This window comes from Fistularia commersonii, chromosome 7 (assembly GCF_037954325.1).
Source record: "Fistularia commersonii isolate RoL2024-O1a breed Wild chromosome 7, RoL_Fcom_v1.0, whole genome shotgun sequence".
In the NCBI taxonomy this organism is placed as follows: Eukaryota; Metazoa; Chordata; class Actinopteri; order Syngnathiformes; family Fistulariidae; genus Fistularia; species Fistularia commersonii.
In genome coordinates, this window is record NC_141290.1 from 15,298,417 (window position 1) to 15,318,730 (window position 20,314).

Below are 20,314 nucleotides of genomic sequence, written 5' to 3' on the forward strand. Positions count from 1 at the left end.
TGAACCACAGCAAGGTCGAAGAGGGATATCCTGATGTACTTTCAGTTGAGAAGCCTGGCAAAGTAAAAGTGACGTGCAGATCGATGGGATAGTGTGAAACATACCTATCTTTGCCTGCAGGCAGCCTATCGGGAAAACCAGGGGCATTTCCTGAGGGTCATTTAACCTGCTGCCAACAGCCAACAAAACAAGCCTCTGCAGCTATCTAGTTGAGTCCTCTCAGAATATGTTGATCAGGTTCAGGACACAAAGATACGAGCTAATGTGCCAGTTTAAGACAAAGACCACTTCCATTGACAGGTATCATTGTTTATAATCAAACATTGTATATCTAGAAATGTCTGCTTCTGGGTGAGATGGTTTTCCGGTGTAAAAAATTGACAGGAAATTCCTTTTTCTCCATCTTTAAACACTGCACATGTTCGGTCGCACTGCAGGATACATCATCATTCTTCTTGACTACAAAATTAATTGAAGAAAATAAAAAAATTGTGAAATTTCAAGGTTCCTGATCTGTGTCCATAGTCCACAAAGCTAAAACTGTAACAAGGTGTGCTGTCAGATTCTGTCATTAATAACAGGCCCATATTTGAAGGACCTGCAATCACAAAGGCTGCACAAGTAATATGTGATTAGTTTATTTACTTAGTTAATCACATTCTGCAGCGCAATTAGGATGTGCAGGGGAGGAGAGGGGGCTTCGGCGCCCCATATAGTACTGCTGTACAAATAGGGTTATTCTACAGGGTAGCCCGTTCCGCCGGCAGCGAGCACACAGCGCCCAGGTGCAGCGAAACATTTTCCCCCTGCTACTGAAAAAATCCAAGAGGAAACGGTGCCCTGAATTTCAGCAGATGTAGAGATAAGCTCATTGTGATGATTTTAATTACGAACCCCCCCTACCCAAAAAAGTGAGAAAGCAATCTAAATGGTGTGTCAAAGACAAGATTTTCTGTTTCAGAGCCAAAAAAAAAACAAATGTGACACTTATTTTGCATAACAATTTTCCAGATGTACAGTGCTTTGCTAAAATAAAATTATAGATATATATATCTATCTATATATATAGATAGATACATATATGTATACGGATCTGTATATATATATTGCTTTTTACGACTGCCATATTCTTAACACTTTTACTTAAAAAAAACAGGATCAGGAACCAATTCATGTTTCAAAATGTTTTTAATGTAGCGTAAACTTACCATGTTAAAACAACAGTACTGCCAGTGATTTTAAATCTGCGTTGACATTAATGTGAATTTTTGTTTGAAAACTTGACCATACTTTCAGTTACAATGCAGTTGTAAAAGCGAGAATTATGTGATATTTATTACCATCTCACTTAGACCTATTTCAAGGTAAGATGGTGCCTCCATCTGACGCCCTCATATGCACATGTGTATGCATGTGTGTGTACACACACACACATGCACGCACGCATGCACACACACGCACGCACACACACACACACACACACACAAAGAGCTTCACTTTTTGAAATGATGTGTTTAGCAGGCTGTGCTTTGTCTTTTTTTTTTCCCAAGACTTACAAATGAAAACATAAATTTGCTCTTTTCTCAATAAACACTGATTTAAAGTGGTGGACCAATGGGCACAATTTGTGACATCACAAATCTACTATGAGCATTTAGCTTGTGGTATGATGAGGAAATGTGTCTCAAATGTATCAGGAAAAAAAATATCAATTGAATATATTTCAATTAAGAACCACAGTGACAAATCTATGTTTTTTTAATGACTGAAAATTAGTAGGAGGAATGTGAAGTATTTGAAAATGGTTCATAATATTTTCCTTTTTTATTTGCATTGAAATGAGTCAGACTCGCTTCCACCGAATATGTTGCACCTTCACACTGGACGAAAAGTACAATCACAAATTATGTATTTAGCAGGAGAAATATATACTCCTTTATGGCAAAAAAGAGGGATGCCTCTTGAAGATCTGTGCAATGAGTGTTAATGTCAATTAAGTAAAGACATAAAAGTGGTATAAATTCTCCTATAAGAAGTAAGCAGTATGCGTTTACTGCAATGCCTAAAAAACAAAAAAAGCTAAAAGCATGAGCCATTAGACAAATGATGATGATGTAAATAGCCAGGAGTTTTGTGAAACCAAAGGCTAGTGCAATGAACATGTCAGTAATGGTGTCACATTTTCAAAGTAACATGCATTTTTGCAAATGCACGGCACAATTTCTCATTCTGTACATTGTGATGATCTTTACCACCTTATAATAAATATCATTATAATACTTTCAAGGCTAAAAATTTGAATATTTTTGTGCTTGCTCTGCAACATAGACACACACACGCGTCTTTTACCAGAAATAGAGACAACGGCAGACCCTTCAAAAATAAAGTATTAAAACATTTAAAGAACACCACAGAACAATGCATTCTGTAAAAGGTACCTCTTAAAATACAAAACAAACCAAAAACACCACTGTTATATTACTGTTAATTACAAAGACAGTTTGCCGGTTGCCGTAATATGGCCAGCACTGAGCGATGATGTGATTTGCATGGCTGATGATACTTGAATACATCGAGTATTAGAACATGGCATGTACGAGATGGTGTCCTTAAAAAGGCCAAGCACCTTCAAGATCAAATCACACAGTTGTTAGAGCATAACATACTGTGGGAAAACTGTTCAACAACGGCAATTCCATGAAGGCTTTTCCACAGGAATCATATATTTTTCATCTGGTTACTCAGGCGGGAAGACAAGCTCATCCTGGTTAACGTTGAACAAACAACTTCCAGGACAAGGAGGATGTTGTTGCTCCAGCGGTGCTGAATTTCTTGTGAATTAAAGTATGCTTTTCTGGTGCCACACTGAGATTTACATTTAGATGACAACATCCAAGGCTACTTTACATCATGTTATTATTATCTGATTTTTGAAAGATTCACACATGCCGGCAGGCATTTCGCCGGCGATGAGGGGATAAGATGAGAATTCATGGACGGTAGTAAGACTAAGTCGGGACGGCGAAGGAGCAGATACCATAACTTTTGCCCTTAGAAAATCCAAATAGCCTTGATGGACAAAATGTTGTTTTCAAATTCATCATTTCCTGGTCATAAAATCTTACTGTTATCTCCATTCTACTATACCAAATACTTGTAAAATGAGGTATAACCGGCATAGTGGCCTGAATAATGGAAGAGGTAATACATATATTAACCATAATGTTGTTATATCCTATTCACTGTACAATACCAGTTTGCAATGTTACATATTGTACATGACTAAAATTAACCAGCAAGTAAACAATCTCCTTCATAGTTCTTGAAGGTAGTTTTCTATATAAACACCATCATCAACGGTCTGAGCAGTGAGTTTAGCTTCTGCTGCGAAGCAAGATGCACCATTTCATGAGTAGAGTTTTAGGATTCTATACAAATTGTTGCTTTTGATTTTTTTCTGTCAAATAAATGAGAGGGGGCAAAGGAAGAGACATTTGGAATTTTCTGTTTTCGTGAAGATAAACTTTACAATGTGGCACTAAGAGAATTCTTTCCCTTGAGAAAAAAAAAAGGCATCTTTATAATTAAAACTTGATTTTTTTTTCAGGCTGTTAATATGTTTCCTTAATTTTAATTGCTGTTGTTTTAAAAGATTTGCCTGGTATTGGCAACGGAACAAACATTCTCTCCTTCATGCAATAAAATATACAAAATGTTGGTATCTACAGACCTTGGAAAGTATCTTGGTTTCACATTGAATGGGATGAGAGAGTCCAACGAAGCTAATAAAGTGATGCAAATGTGCTTTGTTATGCAGTGGGTTCTCCTCAGCTTTGAGCTGGAAACAGATGGGGTTTCTCCCACAGGATCAGATAAAAGATGTCCATCTCTTAGTCTGCAGAGCATGGCAGACTCAACAAAGGCTGCCTCACAAAGGCGCGCTGTCTTCGGGTACTCAAACAAAAGTCCTTCTGCTAAAGTAAATGTGGCAGAGAACATACAATAGTGAAGAGGTTAATCTCAACTAGGGCTGGAAGGGAAACCAGATTGCAAACAATCGCATGGAACTAATCTGTTGTGGCCTGTTCCACCGCTGGAAAGATGATGAAACAGTATCCTGAATGATGCCTTGACAGTACCTCTTGTAAACAGCATGTGGCTTTCCTATTGAACAGACTAAATTATAGGATGTTACCTCTGTAGCTGTAGCGACGCATTCCCTTCCTATAATTAAAACCCGACCATTTGCAATTATTTGAGTCAAAGTTAAGCCGGATGGGCATCTATAAATACACATTGCCTTGCCATATATTTTCCATGTCAAACCGTCAGTGGGAGTTGCCACACCATGAGAATGTTCTCAAACCCCTCCCCGCTTGGCCTGATGCCGGCTGGTGCTCCTTCTCTCAGTCTGCGGAAGCCTTTGCCTCCGGATATAACAGCTGTAGAAATCACCCTGTCCCTGCGTCCCCTGTCCGTCTCGGAGGGACGTCCCCGTGCCCACATTTCTGGGTCATCGCTAAGCTCGTAAATAGACCCGTCTTCCACACTGTGCTCCAGAGACTCCAGGGAGGAGTCCGATGCCTCGTCACCCTGTGCCGTCAAGGGCCGTCCAGGCAGCCCTGCCGTGGACCTCAGCTTGTACTGCAGGAGGACACCGCGTCCTCGACCTTTCCCTTCTCCATGACCGGAGCCGGACTGTGGCAGGGATTCCTGAGAGGAGGTGTTGCTTTGGTCCTCGCCTCCGCAAGCGGAGTCTGGGCCGTCACCCACGGAATTCCTCTTCAGCAGGTCCGGAGAGAGCATGCTGGTGGTCGCCACCAGGAAGTCCACAGGACCACAGTGTGAATTTAGAGAGATCATTCCCTTCCCTGTCAAAGCATGGCAACGAAAACATTAAAATGTTGAGTTACCTTGTAGAATACACTAAATCACTGTGAGGTACGCAATCAAGTCTTGGGGCATAAATATCTCCTTTTATTACGGCCCAAGTCTCTTTTTTCAAACTTCATCTCATTTTTTTCCCTTGAGTTAAAGGAAAAGCTCCCTTGAATATGATCGCTAATATTTGCCTCGCATTTGCAACATTTTCACCCCTTGAGCTCAGCAAATTTGGTGATTTCAAGATAATATGTAATTTAATGTAATTTAACGCATTTTGTACCATTAGTCGATAATAATGTGTATTTTTAAACTATAATTGTATGGCTGCAAAACTTCTGACTGTCAATGCAGGGAGTAGTGTGATTAAATTTTATTCAGTCAAGTAAATTGTTTCAATACAGTCGCTAAAGCATCTAGATTTGTGTAAGTGCAAAAGTAATGACCTTTTGGACTTGGCAAAATATACACAAAGCCGCTAGGCAGTTTTATGCCCCGCAGGAATTTATACAGTTTGATTTCTTTCCTTGCAACATTTTCACTCCCTCAGCTATAAGAAAAAATGTGGAGTGTGACCTAAATACTGGGCATTGTCGAGTAATTTTCCATTGGGACATTTTCTTTGACTTCTTAAGAGCACTGTTCAATCTAGGTCAGCCACCTTTCTTTCCTGTACCTGTAATTTTGGGGATGCCCTCCAGTTTGGGGACTGGTAGCGTGATTATTAAGCCTTGGGCAGTACCGACCCATAACAGCCCCTGGCAAATGAGGAGACTGGTGACCCGCATGCTCTTTGGACCTGTAAAATAGAAAACACGGAGAAAAAATAGCTTTCTCTTTTTCTTCCAAAAAATTATATATCAACACAGTTTATTTGTAATTCCTAAATCCATTTGAATAGCAACGATCTGAGTGTAATAACACACATAAACACGGAATCCGCAAATAGTTGGACAGACGAGACGAGGGCTGATCATTCCTTTCCAGACTGTTAAATGTCAAAATTAGCATGGAAATGCACACATAGCCAGTTTTCTGTCATATGTTGTCATTAATGGAGTCCCCCCATGACAAAATGTTAACTTTGACCATCTGGATGAGATCTATTTTTAGATTAATTAGTGAATTATGAACTCCTGTTGTAGCCTTAATATTATGCTAACATGTGTTTCTGTAGCAATTGGCTTGACTTTCGAAGTGATGAAAGAACAAATAGCATTTAATTCATTTTTTTTCCAAAGACATTTTCTCCTTGTCAAATCATTTTACCGAAGTTTTGTAAAAGTAAATCATCCTTCATAGTGTCTTCAAGGTATTGCTACTCTTCCTGTTGCTGAGAAAGTTTTGAATGATACTTTGCTCTCCACATGGCACTTTTAATTAGGGATTAAGCCATGTGATCAATCTATACTTGTAAAGCTTAAGTTGTTCACGGCTTAGCCACCTCTGCTTTATGTTTCTCTTACATAAGATTATGGAAAATGGGATTTGTCTACTTGATATTGACACAGCTGAAATGAAAAACTCATAAGAGAACAAAGTCAGATAGGAGACTCATACTGTACAAAGAAAAACAAAAGGGCCAGACAATCACGAGAAGGTGCTCTCCATACAAATATATTAACTTTGCGGCCCACTGATGTCCACGTGCCCCTTAGGTGCTAATTTCATTTTTATACTCTCAATCTTCCCCTGCCCAATCTGAACATCACAGTCATGTGTAATACACCTTTACTTGAAAGTACCAAGTTTTTTGTTTCAACAATTGAACTATAAGTAGTAAAGTCATACATTGACACAGAACAGGTTGAAATATCTAAAAAACTAACAAATGCAACTGCTGCCTTTAACACAGTCATTTATAGAAAATCTTATAAATTAGAAATAGAAATAGAAATTTGTATAGAAAATTCTATAAAAATGAATAACATGTGTTTCTTGTATTTGCAAGTGTTATTTGCAGTCCTTATGTCCTCTATTGTAAGTCGCTTTGGATAAAAGCGTCTGCCAAATGTAATGTAATGTAATGTAATGTAATGAATGAGGACATACATCAAATAATACATTTAATTAATACAATTATCAGAATTTCAATGGATGGATAGAATTTCTTATTAATTAGAGTATTTTTCCACTTATTCTGTGTGCTATAAGAACTACAGAAAAGACAAAAAACAAAGGAGCCCAAAAAACAACACAAAAAACAAATAAACAAAAAAAAACCAACGCATTTAATATTTAGATTTTTTAAGGCCTGGCTGACAGTATGAATAAATTGTTGGAATTTCAGAGGATGATTGGCCAATCTAATATTTTTCAGAAAGGAACTCAACTCATTGTGTGCTTTTTTTAATCCTGCGCATTGTAAGGATAAACTTGCATCACCAGTTGCGAGTGAAATTAACATAACGGAACTTATTCAATTTGATCAACTTCATTGGAATAAAAATAACTGAGTGATGTATTTGAACTAACAAATTATCAATTCATTAATCAACCAAGGCTTAATATGCACAGATTTATTTGGCGATTTTGTTTATTTTAGTTTGGTGAGATATAACAAGTTGTTTTTTGCGGTTATTGCGGTTCTGAATAAAGTAATTCATAAAGCATCTCCACAGCATGAACAACTAGATAATCCCTAAGGGATATATGGCGACTCTTTTGGTAAAGTTAAACCTACTTTTCTCTCAGTGAAATGATGCAAGTCAAAATACATCTTCTCTTAATAACTTTTTTTTGTCTCTCGAACTTTTTTGAAGCTTTGCAAGAGTGAGGGGAAATGATAATTGCACACACTTATTATACATGCAGATCCCTTTGCTTCCAGTTAACAAAGGGTTGAAAAACATTGTTTGTACCGGATTTATTTTCTGCTTTCCTTCCGTGCTCCCTCAGCTCTTGGCTCCCATTGTGGCCTAGTTATCTATAGAACCATTTAACATAATATCCATGGTAACCATAATTGAATTACAACAGTACTCATGTGATCACAACACAAGGAATGTTCATTTACATGTGTAGGTGTATTTATGTGTGTGTGTTCTGTGTCATGCTCAGATTATTGTGATTTGCATAAGTGGCTCAACAGTGTCATTAATTCATTCTTTGTCACTATTCAGAGATGGTTCATCTCAAGGACTGAGTAAAAAGTAAGTGTGGAGGCAGAGGAGAACATTTAGCAAAGAACCAGTGGAAGTCATGAGGTGGACACCTTGGAGGACCACAGCAGCGCACTGAACATCAATGCATGCCCAAATTCACCAGTTGCACTTTGAACATGGCGAGAAGGTGGGCGTGCGCTGATGCACGCCCACTCTCAGGGATAGCGTGAAATCTGTGTTAGCTGTCAGGATGTGGGCGGCTGACATTGTCTCAAAGAGTAGTATGAAAAAGGGGATAATGACAAAGGCACTTGTGATTAAGGAGGTATGTTAACCTCAAGCAATCTTCCTCCTCCAACTTCTGCGCCGATGCATACGCACCAAACGCTGCAGTGGATTTCTCGAGGGAGCAAAATATTTGCCTTCAAAAGAAGATGTCGCCAAAGATAAATGTTTCCCTGTGAGATGTCAACGAGGACTAGATTTTAGAATATTATTTTTCACCCTAAGGATAGGACTATTAAAGGCATTAGTAGAGGAGCGATCAGCAATTTCCTCTGCCTCAAAAACTTCACTGTTGTTTACTGCAACTGGAATTCCCTATTGAGTATAAATCACATTAAGGGGAGAGGATTATGGTGTATCATTACTGCATGTCCCAGCATAAGTCAAGGAGAGACCTATAGGCAGAACAGGGCCCATTGACAGAAAGAAACTATCAGTATTTCATTTGCAGTATCTCGGGTTGTAGAATGTCAGGGGATTCTCTTTTCTCTCGTGAGCTCAATAAATCACATTTCATGTCAAAGATCCTCTTCCTTTTGTGGCCCCTGAAGACATGAGCCTAGCAACTCTTTCTTTTTGCCCCCTAGCTTCCCCCAGGGCCAAGTCTTGAGGCTGCCACCCTCCCTCAAATCTGCTGCATATTTCAAGGAGAAGCACTGGCTCTGGGTTAAAATGACCTCTGGGCCACCAGTTTTCTCTGGATACCATGGCCACTGAAGTCTGTCTCCCGTTGAAAAAAAAAAGATCTAAGAGACAGAACCAGGGAGAAGTTTTGTGCCTGAAACGTATGCATGACTTCACTCATCACACCAAAGAAATCCGTTTCTTTCGTGTTGAGTATTTCTCTGAATAAATGAATCGGGGTCTTAAGTGACTCAATGTTAATGACAAAATTGCAATACAGAAATATTTTTTGACTTTCTAAAACTCCGATCCAGGTACTGAGTGAGCGGATCCCTTGGAATGTATCTTTGAAGCAAGGTGACATTTACTTCCATCTCCTGCTGTTTCCTTCATGAGATAGTTTAAGTTTTTTTTTTCCCACGCTGCATATGCTTTTACCATTCTTCAAAATAGAAAAAAAAAGTTTTTGATAAATATTTCATTAATTGTAAAAGAAGTCACACAGAAGGTAGAGGGTTATCCATGGCATCCTAAACAGGCTGCAGAGAGAAATGCAACACGGGCGAGAGGATTTACAGCAGAGAGTATTAGATGAAAAGAGAGTGAGAAAGTAGGACAAATAGAAAGCAACATATTATCTCAAATGGGGGTGGGGAAAGAGAGGTGTACAGAGAAAAATAAGTAAAAGGGATATTATACCACAGAGGCATGAGTATATTATAAAAGTATCTTTCTTGCACCTCTGTTACTCTTAAGTCTTAGTCTAAACCAAATGCTGTATTCAGGCCTTCCGGTGACTGCTTTCAGTCTGTAAAATGCAGGATCCATGTACTAATTTGGGGAAGAAAAAATATCTTCTTAATGGTGAGAAGAGCGATATTTAACAGTTCCAACAAAACACCATTAAATCATAAACACAGGAAAAAAAAAAGGCAAGATTGTGCCTTTTTGAAGCTGTAAAAGAAAGAAATAGCTGCAAGGACGAGTGTTCTGTGAGAAAAATATTTTTCTATGACCCGCACATACCAGTGTTCAGCAGAGTTGAAGGTGTCGAGATGTTGATTTCTTGCAGAAGCTCCAGTGTTTCAGTATGAAAGAGACGGATAGAAGAACCCTCTGAGAACGCCATCCACACCCCACCGCCAGCAAACGCCATGTGTGAGACGCTGACCATTGGGTCCGGATGGACTTCAAATTTCTGTTGGGGAAGGATTGATGGAGTTACAGTTCAAGAAAATATTTCTTTACAAACGCTGTTGTCCAGTAGGGACTGAGATTCATCAAAGTCCCATAGCAGGGGAAAGTATTCTGAAATATGCAACCAGAGGAAGAAACGCTCAACGATACAGGCACAAAAAGCGCATAACAAGCTGAAAAATATCAGACATCACTATCGAGGTTGATTATTTTGACCATTAACTCTTATGAAGATAAATGGACAGTTTTTTCATACCACTTTCCAACCTTGATGGAATTGAAAATGCTTTACTCTTATTCGCACATTCACGATCACATTTCAGAGACTGGCACCTGCAGACCTTAATGGTGATGTATTGCTTCCTAACCTATCTATTTAACTGGAAAATGTAAGTTGCATTACAGTGTGTACCATGGTCTGACTCATGATGACAAAGAGCTGCAGCAAAGTCTGAAAGACGAACCCTATTCCGTAGCTTCATAGATGAAATTGACAATAACAGATCGTCATGCAAGTAAATGGAGAGCGCTGAATTGTTTTTCCCCTCTGGGTTGGGGCGGGATTTACATGTGCTCGGAGTCTTTTGTAGGTGATGTGAATAGGCTAGTTCTTCTTATTTCACACTCCAAATGATTCGGAACAGTATATAACCAGTGAGATGTTATGCCCATTCCGATTGTGAAAAACAAGGAAATGGTCATTTCCTTAGCTTGCGCTGAGTGTGACATTCTCAATTTACCAACTGATTTGCATCCTTGATCTCTAATAAAAGCAGCTAAAATTAGTTTCCTCTGTGGAGCGGCTGTTTGGTAGCTGCTCCCTAAACTTGTCTCACTCCTGTAAGAGTTCATTAGTCAAGTACTGCTATTTGGTTCTAGAAATAGACATGCGGCTCCCTGATAAAAACACTAATGTTATGACTCCCTGTTGTGGACAACCACTACAATGAGGCACTGCTGTTTCATGCTGACCATCTATCATTCCTAGAAATTGCCTGAAATCCTAAGGCAAAACTTGCAGGTGGTAGCTTTATTGCTTAGTCCTCCGCCTTTATCAATTACAGATGTATTAGATTGTTTTTTTTATCGTTTTATTTGTAACAAAAAACATCCTAATGATTAAATGTTATTGCTTGGACTTCGCATAAGTCTACCAAACAAATCAGCCCCAACACAAGAGGGAAATTAAATATTGCTCTTAGTCAGCACAGGCTTCACTGTTGAAAAAAATAGCTTCTTACAGCATAATTCAAGGATGAAGTACCATTAACCTGTGAAAAGAAAAAAAAAACGGGGCTATGTAAAACTGAGGTGAGTTCAGTGGAAATCAACTGTAAATAAAGTCTAAATGTGCCTCCTAATTTTGTCATTAAAGCACAAGCCATGTTTTGCATCACTCTCCAGCCTTCTATCTCTTAAAGCACACAATGGAAATACAGAGTTTCAGGCGCACATTCTTAATGAGTAGCTTGAAATAAATGCAATTAGCCTTATCATGGCAACACATGCATCCCTTGCGGTCCTAGGCATGACAAAGGTTGGTTTTGGGCTTCATCTTGGAACTCATATCACTGTCAATGCATGAGTTGCATGAGGCTGGGCAATTAGTCAGTGAGAGCCAGTGAGTGGAGATGTGACTGCACCCCGCTCTCCCCACACAAGCATACCGGCGGACAGGGATTACCACCTGTTTGTGTGCCCTTGCCAGTGGGTCCTCCTTTGTTTGAAATGGGGGAAAAGGAGAGAAGCCTTTGATGTGTTTTCTCTTTTAATTGACTCCTCAGCACCATACACTTGCACAGGCTGGAAACGGATATGCACAGCATCTCTTCTTCAATTTTTTTTGTTTTGAAGTTCAGCAATCGAATAAAATAAATACATGCTAAAGACAAACTTCATCCTTTTAGGAAACCAATTTCTTCTGATTGGTTTACAAATAGGTAAGTAAAAGCACAGTTTAATTGGATGGTATATGCTGCAAGATTAACACATTAATCATGCAGCTTTAAAAAAAGACTTCCAGCTAATAACTTCCCTGTGTACCCTAATTGTTGGAACCATCTTGCCTACCACATGTTTGAAACCACCTAGAAGGTGATTCTGAGATGTAAAAATGTAACTGGGCTGCAAAAACATCTCAAAATATGTTATCACTGCACAAACAAGATATGTTGAAGGTCTGCTGCCTGGTGTCAAAGCATAAGCGACAACTGTAGTCTTGCGCCGACAATCTGCCATTAGTTTGGTGAATCCAGCATTCCTTACAGTGATGAGGTGGTCAGTGAAGCTCGACAGTGGTAATGTGCCCTTTACACTCCACTCCAGTGTCACGCTAACAGCAATATCGCTTGTATAAATCTCTTGTACAAGTGGGAAATAGCTGTTGAGCAAAAGCCACAACCGCTGCAGCAGGTCTGAGCAGCTCATTAGACCTTCATTACGCTCAGAGAAGAGGTGTCTTTGTCCGTTGCTAAGTACGAAGTCCATTTTCACTCTGAGCTCAGGAGCGAAGGCCTAGAGGATGTGTGAGTGACAGAGAACAACAGGTAGAAAAAGACATAATAATGGGAAGAGGAAGGAACCACGCCTGCAAGTCAGTTTTGATCAAAGTCCGTATGTCCAAGGGTGTCCTGCTTTGTTAAGGCTTGGTGATACGTACTGGCTCAGACCCCAACGGGTGCCCTTTGTAGTGATGCAAATATTGAATTTTTCTGAAGCACACAAAACTGATGACAGATTGTTGGAAGGCTGAAAAAAAAAAAAAACACCCAGAGGTATGTTCACTCAAAAAACAAAGACCCATATTCAAAAGCTCCTTCTGTGCAGCTATCTTGGTAAAGCGTTTCCTCATTTCCCCTCCCGAATAAAAAACATTATAAATTGTCAATTTGTATCACATTTCCAGCCGCTACTGAACCATTTAAAGTCTGATTTATGCCAATGAAAAGATGCTTTATCAATTTTAGCAGATGTAGCAACATGTGGCTGTTTTTTTTATTATTTTACAGCACGGTGTGGTTCTGCAAACTCTAGAAATACACCAACAATTGACACGCTACAATACTATGACCATTCAAGGCGCCTTGAAACACTGAACAGTTCATACACTCGAAGCCGCTCAACAAGAAGCTGACTTCTTATACTTTTTAGCATATGTGAAGGGTAAAAAGATCAATGCAACGTCAGGGGCTGGCCGGTGTCTTCCCGAGCCAGCCTCGGGGGTTACAGAGCAGTGTCTCTCTGACCCGATCCCAAGCCCAAATAAATGCAAAGGGTTGCGTCAGGAGGGCCATTCGGCGTAAAACTTTTGACAAAACCAAACATACGAATCGGCCATAATAGCCAGATCATACTGGATTGGTTGAGGACCTGGTTAACAATGACCGCCATTGGTTCTGAGGACCTATGGGGAACCAATGGAAACTGGGCTACTGTAGGGTCAAACGAGGGGAGGAAGGCGTGTTCAGAAGCAGAGAGAGAGGAGGAAAGGCAAGAGCCTGGGACTGAGAGACATGATTGGTCAACATGATGCTGAAAAGGAAGGTGGACATACTGTGTGTCCAGGACACACAGTAAGTAGTGAGGCTAGAAGCTTAGGAGCAGGCTTTAAGTTGTGCTATCATGGTAATGACAAGAACAGAAATGGAGTAGGAATTATTTTGAAGAAGGAGTTTGTTAGGAATGTTCTGGAGGTGAAAAGAATGTCAGATAGACTTATGAGTCTGAAACTGGAAACTGAAGGTGTGATGCGCAATGTTGTAGGTGGCTATGCCCCACAGGTGGGATGTGAATTTGAAGAGAAGGAGAAGTCCTGGAATGTGTTAGATGACGTGATGGAGAAAATCCCCAGAAATGAGAGTGGTAATCGGTGCAGACTCCAATGGACATGATGGTGAAGGCAATAAAGGGGATGAAGAAGTGATGGGCAGATTTGATATACAGGATAGGAACGCAGAGGAACAGATGGTGGCAGAATTTGCAAAAAGAATGGAAATGGCTGTATTGAACACCTTTTTCCAGAAAAAACAGGAGCATAGGTAACTTATAAGAGCAGAGGTAGGAGCACCCAGGTAGACTACATCTTGTATAGTTGAGCTAACCTGAAAGAGATCAGTGATCGTAGTTGAAGGTGAGTGTAGCCAGACAGCATAGGATGGTGGTTTGTAGGACGACTCTGGTGACAAGGAAGATCAAGAGGACAAAGGCAGAGCAGAGGACAAAGTGGTGGGAGCTGAAAAAGGAGGAGTGTTGTATGGTTTTCAGGGAGGAGTTGAGAAAGGGTCTGGGTGGTCAGGGTGAGCTTCCAGATGATTGGACAACTACAGCTAGTGTTATGAGGGAGACAGGTAGGAGAGTGCTTGGTGTGTTATCTGGAAGGAAAGTGGATAAGGAGACTTTGTGGTGGAATGAGGAAGTGCAGGAGTACACACAGAAAAAGTGGTTAGCAAAGAAGAAGTGGGATACTGAGAGGACTGATAAGAACAGACAGGAGTACAGAGAGATACAACGTAAGTAAAGATAGAGGTAGCAAAGGTAAAACAAAGGGCGTACGATGACCTGTATGCTCGGTTGGACAGTGAGGAGGGATAGAATGATCTATACAGGTTGGTGAACTAGAGAGATAATGATGGAAAGGATGGACAGCAGGTCCGGGTGATTAAGGATAGAGAGGGAAATGTGTTGACAGATGCTGGAAGAGTGATGGGAAGAGTACTTTGAAGGGCTGATGAATGTGGAAAATGAAAGAGAGGCAAGGGTAGAAGGGGTGACTATTGTAGACCAGAAAGTGGCAGAGATTAGTAAAAGGTGAAGTGAGGGAGGCATTGAAGAGAGGGAAGAGTGGAAAGGCAGTCGCTCCTGATACACCTGTGGATGTGTGGAAGCGTCTAGGAGAGGCATCGGTAGAGTTTTTGACTCGATTATTCAACAGGATCTTAGAGTGAGAAGATGCTTGAAAAATGGAGACGAAGTGTGATGGTGCCTATTTTTAAGAATAAGGGGGATGTGCAGAATTGCGACAACTCTAGAGGGATAAAGTTGATGAGCCATACAATGAAGTTATGGGAAAGAGAAGTGGAAACTAGAATGAGAGCGGAAGTCAGCATTTGTGAACAGCAGTATGGCTTCATACCTAGAAAGAGTACTACAGATACAGTATTTGCTTTAAGAATGCTAATGGAGAAGTACAGAGAAGGCCAGAGGGAGCTGCATTGTGTTTTTGTAGACCTAGAAAATGCATATGACAGGGTGCCATGAGAGGAGCTCTGGTACTGTATGAGGAAACCTGGAATGGAAGAGAAGTATGTTAGAATGATGCAGAACATGTATGCTAGCTGAGAGAAAGTGGTGCAGTCTGCTGTGGGGGTAACAGAGAGGTTCAAGGTGGAGGTGCGATTCCATCAGGGATCAGCTCTGAGACCCTTCTTGTTCGCAGTGATGATGGACAGGCTGACAGATGAGGTTAGACAGGAATCTCCATGGACCATGATGTTTGTGAATATAGGGATAGTGAATATATTGGTAGACGGATGCTGGAATTGGGGCTGCCAGGCAAGAGGTCTCGAGGAAGACCAAAGAGAAGATTTATGGATGTAGTGAGAGAGGATATGAAGTTAGTTGGTGTGATAGAGGAGGATACAGAGAATAGGGTGAGGTGGAGAAAGTTGATTCGCTGTGGCGACCGCTGAAAGGAAAAGGCAGAGGAAGAAGAAGAAGGGTAAAATTTTCCCATGCAACTAATGTGATCTTTCCTGATGCTGTCAAGACCCTCGCCATGACTTAATGTGACGAAATCTCATCTACAAGTGTTGAGATTGTTCATCATACATAACTTGTCAAAATATGTCAAAATATTCCATAAATGCCTAAAACAATCACTAGAGCTACTTCCAGCCCCACCAAACACAATTTTACTATGATGACTTACTGGCAAATTAAAAATTTGACTTTTTCTATTTGGAAATTAAAATCTAAATCAATAGCAGAAATGTGGGCATTGGAAACATAATGGTCCATGTGTCTCTTTTGTAAGTGTGAAATTAACAGAATGGATTAAACTCTTTGGCTTAGGCCTTAATGTGGACATTGACTTTGTCAAGCTTGATCTACTAACATACCAGTCAGTTTGTAGCCCATACAGAGAGCACATTGAGGACCACACATTGCAGTTCCTTGACCACTCGGGGTCTCATGAGATGCAACAACACTTGTCAAAGGCTGCAACTGAAGATAATAGTGTGGTAGTCGTGGGACAAAACATCAGCCTGCGGACTCCTGTTGGACACGACTATGATCCCACCGGAATATATCCTCTTGGGGTATTTAGGTTTCTGCTGCATCACAGGGGGCCACTGGGACTGGCATTGCGAGGATAGGCATGGACCACTAACTTCTTTTTGCAACTGTATTTATTCTGTTTGTTAGCTTAACTTGAAGAAGAGGTTTCCATACATTTTTGCAATCACAAAAGGAGATATTGACTTTTCCCATGAACCTCTGTTTTACAAGATGATTGCTTTCTGAAATAATGTAAACAACTATTCTATCTAATAATGTTGACGTTGCAAATACATTACAGTAATTTAATGATGCTGCAACTGAGCCTCACAGACTGCTGTTTCTGATTCATTTGCCTGTAATTACAGTTTATTAGTTATAGTAAAACTAGTAAGTGTAAAATTTTGAGGTTTTGTGCACTTGTTATGCAATCACATTTTTGACTGATGAAGTGGGTTCCAAACACTTTGATATATTCATTATGAATATATTTCTATCCTTCCTCATAGCCGTTGTATTACTGGGGTTTTGTCAGATTTTTTTACTTTACCCCACTGGTTTGAAGCGAACACGGTTAAGTTCAAAGCTAAGAGAGCATCAAACACTCATTTGTAAGTGCTTATGATACTTTGAGTGTCTGTTGCAGGCAAATCCAACAACACTGTATCAAAGCTTGTTATCTGAATGACAGTCATCTAAGCATTGACCATGATGATATGAGAAACGCATGTAAAGCAGGGGTGTGCAGGAGGAAATGATGCAAAACAAAACTGCATATTCATAGAAAAGGCATGTTTGAAGAATGAAAATGTGCAGAAAACCTTACAAAGTGCTGAACATCCACAGGGAAAAACAGGGGAATCAAGTTAATGCGACTCTATGACCCACAGCCTTAATCCGAGTCGTATTTCTGTCTACAGGTGCCAAGTTCTGCTTCCCTAAACCCTGGATATGCACCATGTGCAGTCGGGCCTCATGAGTCCACATTAGTGTGGAAGGCAATGTTAGCGTAGAGGCAACCAGAGCTGACCTGTTCAGCTCTGTGGAAAATACAGTGAACCAGAACTATGTCTCAAATGCGTGGCCACTCAGTTGATTAAGCTCATGTCTCCTGAGGCCCGGGTGAAGGAAAAAAAAGGTGAAGGAATTAAAGGGCACATCCCTGGCTAAGCTCATCTCATCTCAGCTCAGCTCAGCTCAGTCATCTGTCCGTATTGATCCCCCAGCTTGTCCTTTCACTTGTTGTAACTTCAAAGATGAAATATAACTTGATGATGGTTTGAGCATTGCATGATAGCAGAATGATGAACGATCTTTATATCAACATAAAGTCATTTTTGATGTGACTGTTGAAAAAACATGTAATGGAAAAATTTTGAATAAGGGCAAATATATATCACCTTGTGGAATTTAATTTGAACACAACAGCATGTACCTTATGTACATCTGACAGATCCTATGGACAAAGTTAATGCTACATCTGCAATATAGAAGATTGAAAGATTATAGAAAATATAATCTTATTGATGAATAAAAATACATGTTCCTGTTCAGGAACATATGAATTGTCAAGAACAGGTACAACAAAAAAGGCTCATCCTTCTACCTTTTCTGTTCATTTCTATCCTTATTCAATTGTATTTATTTTATTTTGTTCTTTACATGCCTCAGTCAAGTGAATTACAAATTGAATATATATATATATATGAAGGGAGAGAAAGAGAGAAAGAGAGAGAGAAAGAGAGAGAGAGATTTGGATACATAGAACATTTTTTTTCTCTCAAAGAACCTTGAGAAAGTAGACAAATAAAAATTGTTTATGGCAGGAATTTTTGTCTTGATTTAGAGAGCATCATAACCCTGAGATGGCACCACTGAAAGTCACATATGCCCTTAATAGTTGTGTCAGGAAAAAGAATGGTCTTTGTGTATTTACTGTCATATTTTATGAAAGAGAACTTTCTATTGATAATTGTGGTTATATCTCAAAAATACAAATAATGACAATTAAAAAAATAACACTTTTTAAAAGTATAAAAACATACATTATTTTAAAGCGGTTTTAATTATCTTCTTGCTGGTAATTGGTGAAAATATTCTCATTTATTTTTGACACTGGACAACCTGTGTGGGCAATAAAAAGCAGGGGATTCAACAATATACTAGATTAAGCATCAAAGGAAACTTTAGAAAATTCTCTGACTGTTAAATGTCACCAAAACCTGGCAGTGCAATAATAGCTTGGGTTCAACCAAACAGCACCAGTGAGCTCATCAAGGGACCCATTTTCAGATGTATGCCAAGAGTTGTTGTTTTTCTCAAAACATCAGTGAATGAATTACAATCCCTAGCAGCCCTAAGCAGGGCATGGTCCTAAGCAGGTGCTTTATAAAGCTTCATCAGATGTTAAGGTTCTCTTTGGGAGTGACCAGGATGGATAGGATCAGGAATAAGTCTATCAGAGGAACAGCACATGTTATATGTTTTGGAGAGAAGGTCAGAGAAGCCGAACTGAGATGGTTGGGTCATACACAGAGGTGGGATAGTGAATATGTTAGTAGATGGATGCTGAAATTGGAGCTCCCTGGCAGGGGGTCTCGAGGAAGACCAAAGAGAAGATTTATGGATGTAGTGAGAGAGGATATGGAGGTAGTTGGTGTGAGAGGAGTATACAGAGAATAGGGTTACATGTGGAAGGTTGATTCACGGTGGCGACCCCTGAAGGGAAAAGCCGAAAGAAGAAGAAGAAGAAAACCTAGGCCCTTATCTTTTGTGCGTTAACTAAATATATATTTCTTGTGTGGTTTGCTCGACTGTGCTTCTTTTTCAGTTCATGCATTCTAGCCACTAGCATAGCTACATCACACATCTGCGAGCTATAATTAAATGGTAATGGTTTGCAGGGTGGCCTCTGAATGCCATATTAACAGTGCCCATAGGAGCTTGTTTTCTGTCATTCATAATTGACTTCATGAGCCAAACAACTCGTCCTTCTGCATACCTCTAACGATACAGATGAATAGATGATCCTTGGAGCCAACCCAAAAATCCAAAGCATTAAAGTGAGAAAAAGCAGGTTGGCTTTTCGAAGATGAGTTTCACATGCTATATCCATGGGCAACAGCTCAAAAAATGTTTGAATCGCCAAGAGGGAATGATTTGCTGTTCATGCAATGGCTCAGTACAGTATATATCAGTTTTCTTTCGAAAATAAGAATGCTTGCTGTATAGAGTAAGTGCAAAAATCGTTTTTTTTTTGTTTTTTTTTAAATAAAACACATGGACATTACCTCAAACCCTGCATGAAACACAAAATATAGAAGAAACTATTGTTGTTTTTATTTTTTTGAGCGTGGATGGCTTGAAAATTTGGGAAGTCTTACAAAGCATGGGAGCTGCTACACTTTTAGGTCATGCTGTGTTGGGTCAGAAATGCAGGAGCCCACAGGATTTATTCTGTGATTTGGAGTTCGTGTCTAGTTTGTGCTGTTTAAAGTCAGGCCTTTTTTGTCGCTAAAGAGGCCCACATACTGATAGCCACATCTGTGTGTGGGTGTGGGTGTGGTGTGTGTGGCCATGTTTTTGTTGCCGATTGGGGACTGTATAAAGGCACCCAATTTTGAGGACCCACCTCCTATATTGACTTGCTGATTAAAATTAGGATCAAGAATGAGTTATGGTTTGGGTGATGTTGTCTATCATCAATAGAAATCAGCGCAGTAACAAAATCTCTTAATTTAATTCACACTTTTACATAATGAGTATGTTAAAATCATGTTGCCACACAGAAAGTGCACCTGTTCCAGTACAGTGAGGTGGCACTACAACTTTGGATGGATGCTGTGCTGAAACATATTGCTGTACCAAATCTGTATCACAGTGATACTTAGAAACTACCAGAAGAACACATCTGTACTACAATCATTTACAATATCCCCCATCTGCTG

At 39.8% G+C, this 20,314-nt stretch overlaps 1 protein-coding gene across 7 annotated transcripts in view; it reads right to left on the reverse strand.

Annotated features, from left to right (window-relative positions):
• Positions 1 to 1,184: 1,184 nt before the first annotated feature.
• Positions 1,185 to 20,314, reverse strand: part of arhgef10la (Rho guanine nucleotide exchange factor (GEF) 10-like a) — a 154,621-nt gene continuing 135,491 nt past the window's right edge. For all 7 annotated transcript variants that reach the window (XM_086149999.1, XM_086149994.1, XM_086149998.1 and 4 more), the window contains 3 exons: positions 9,921 to 10,092; positions 5,558 to 5,680; positions 1,185 to 4,871 (listed from right to left, as the gene is read on the reverse strand). In XM_086149999.1, coding sequence (XP_086006125.1) covers positions 4,321 to 4,871; positions 5,558 to 5,680; positions 9,921 to 10,092 — 846 coding nt within the window. In that variant the 3' untranslated portion in view covers positions 1,185 to 4,320. The remainder of the gene's footprint in view (positions 4,872 to 5,557; positions 5,681 to 9,920; positions 10,093 to 20,314) is intronic.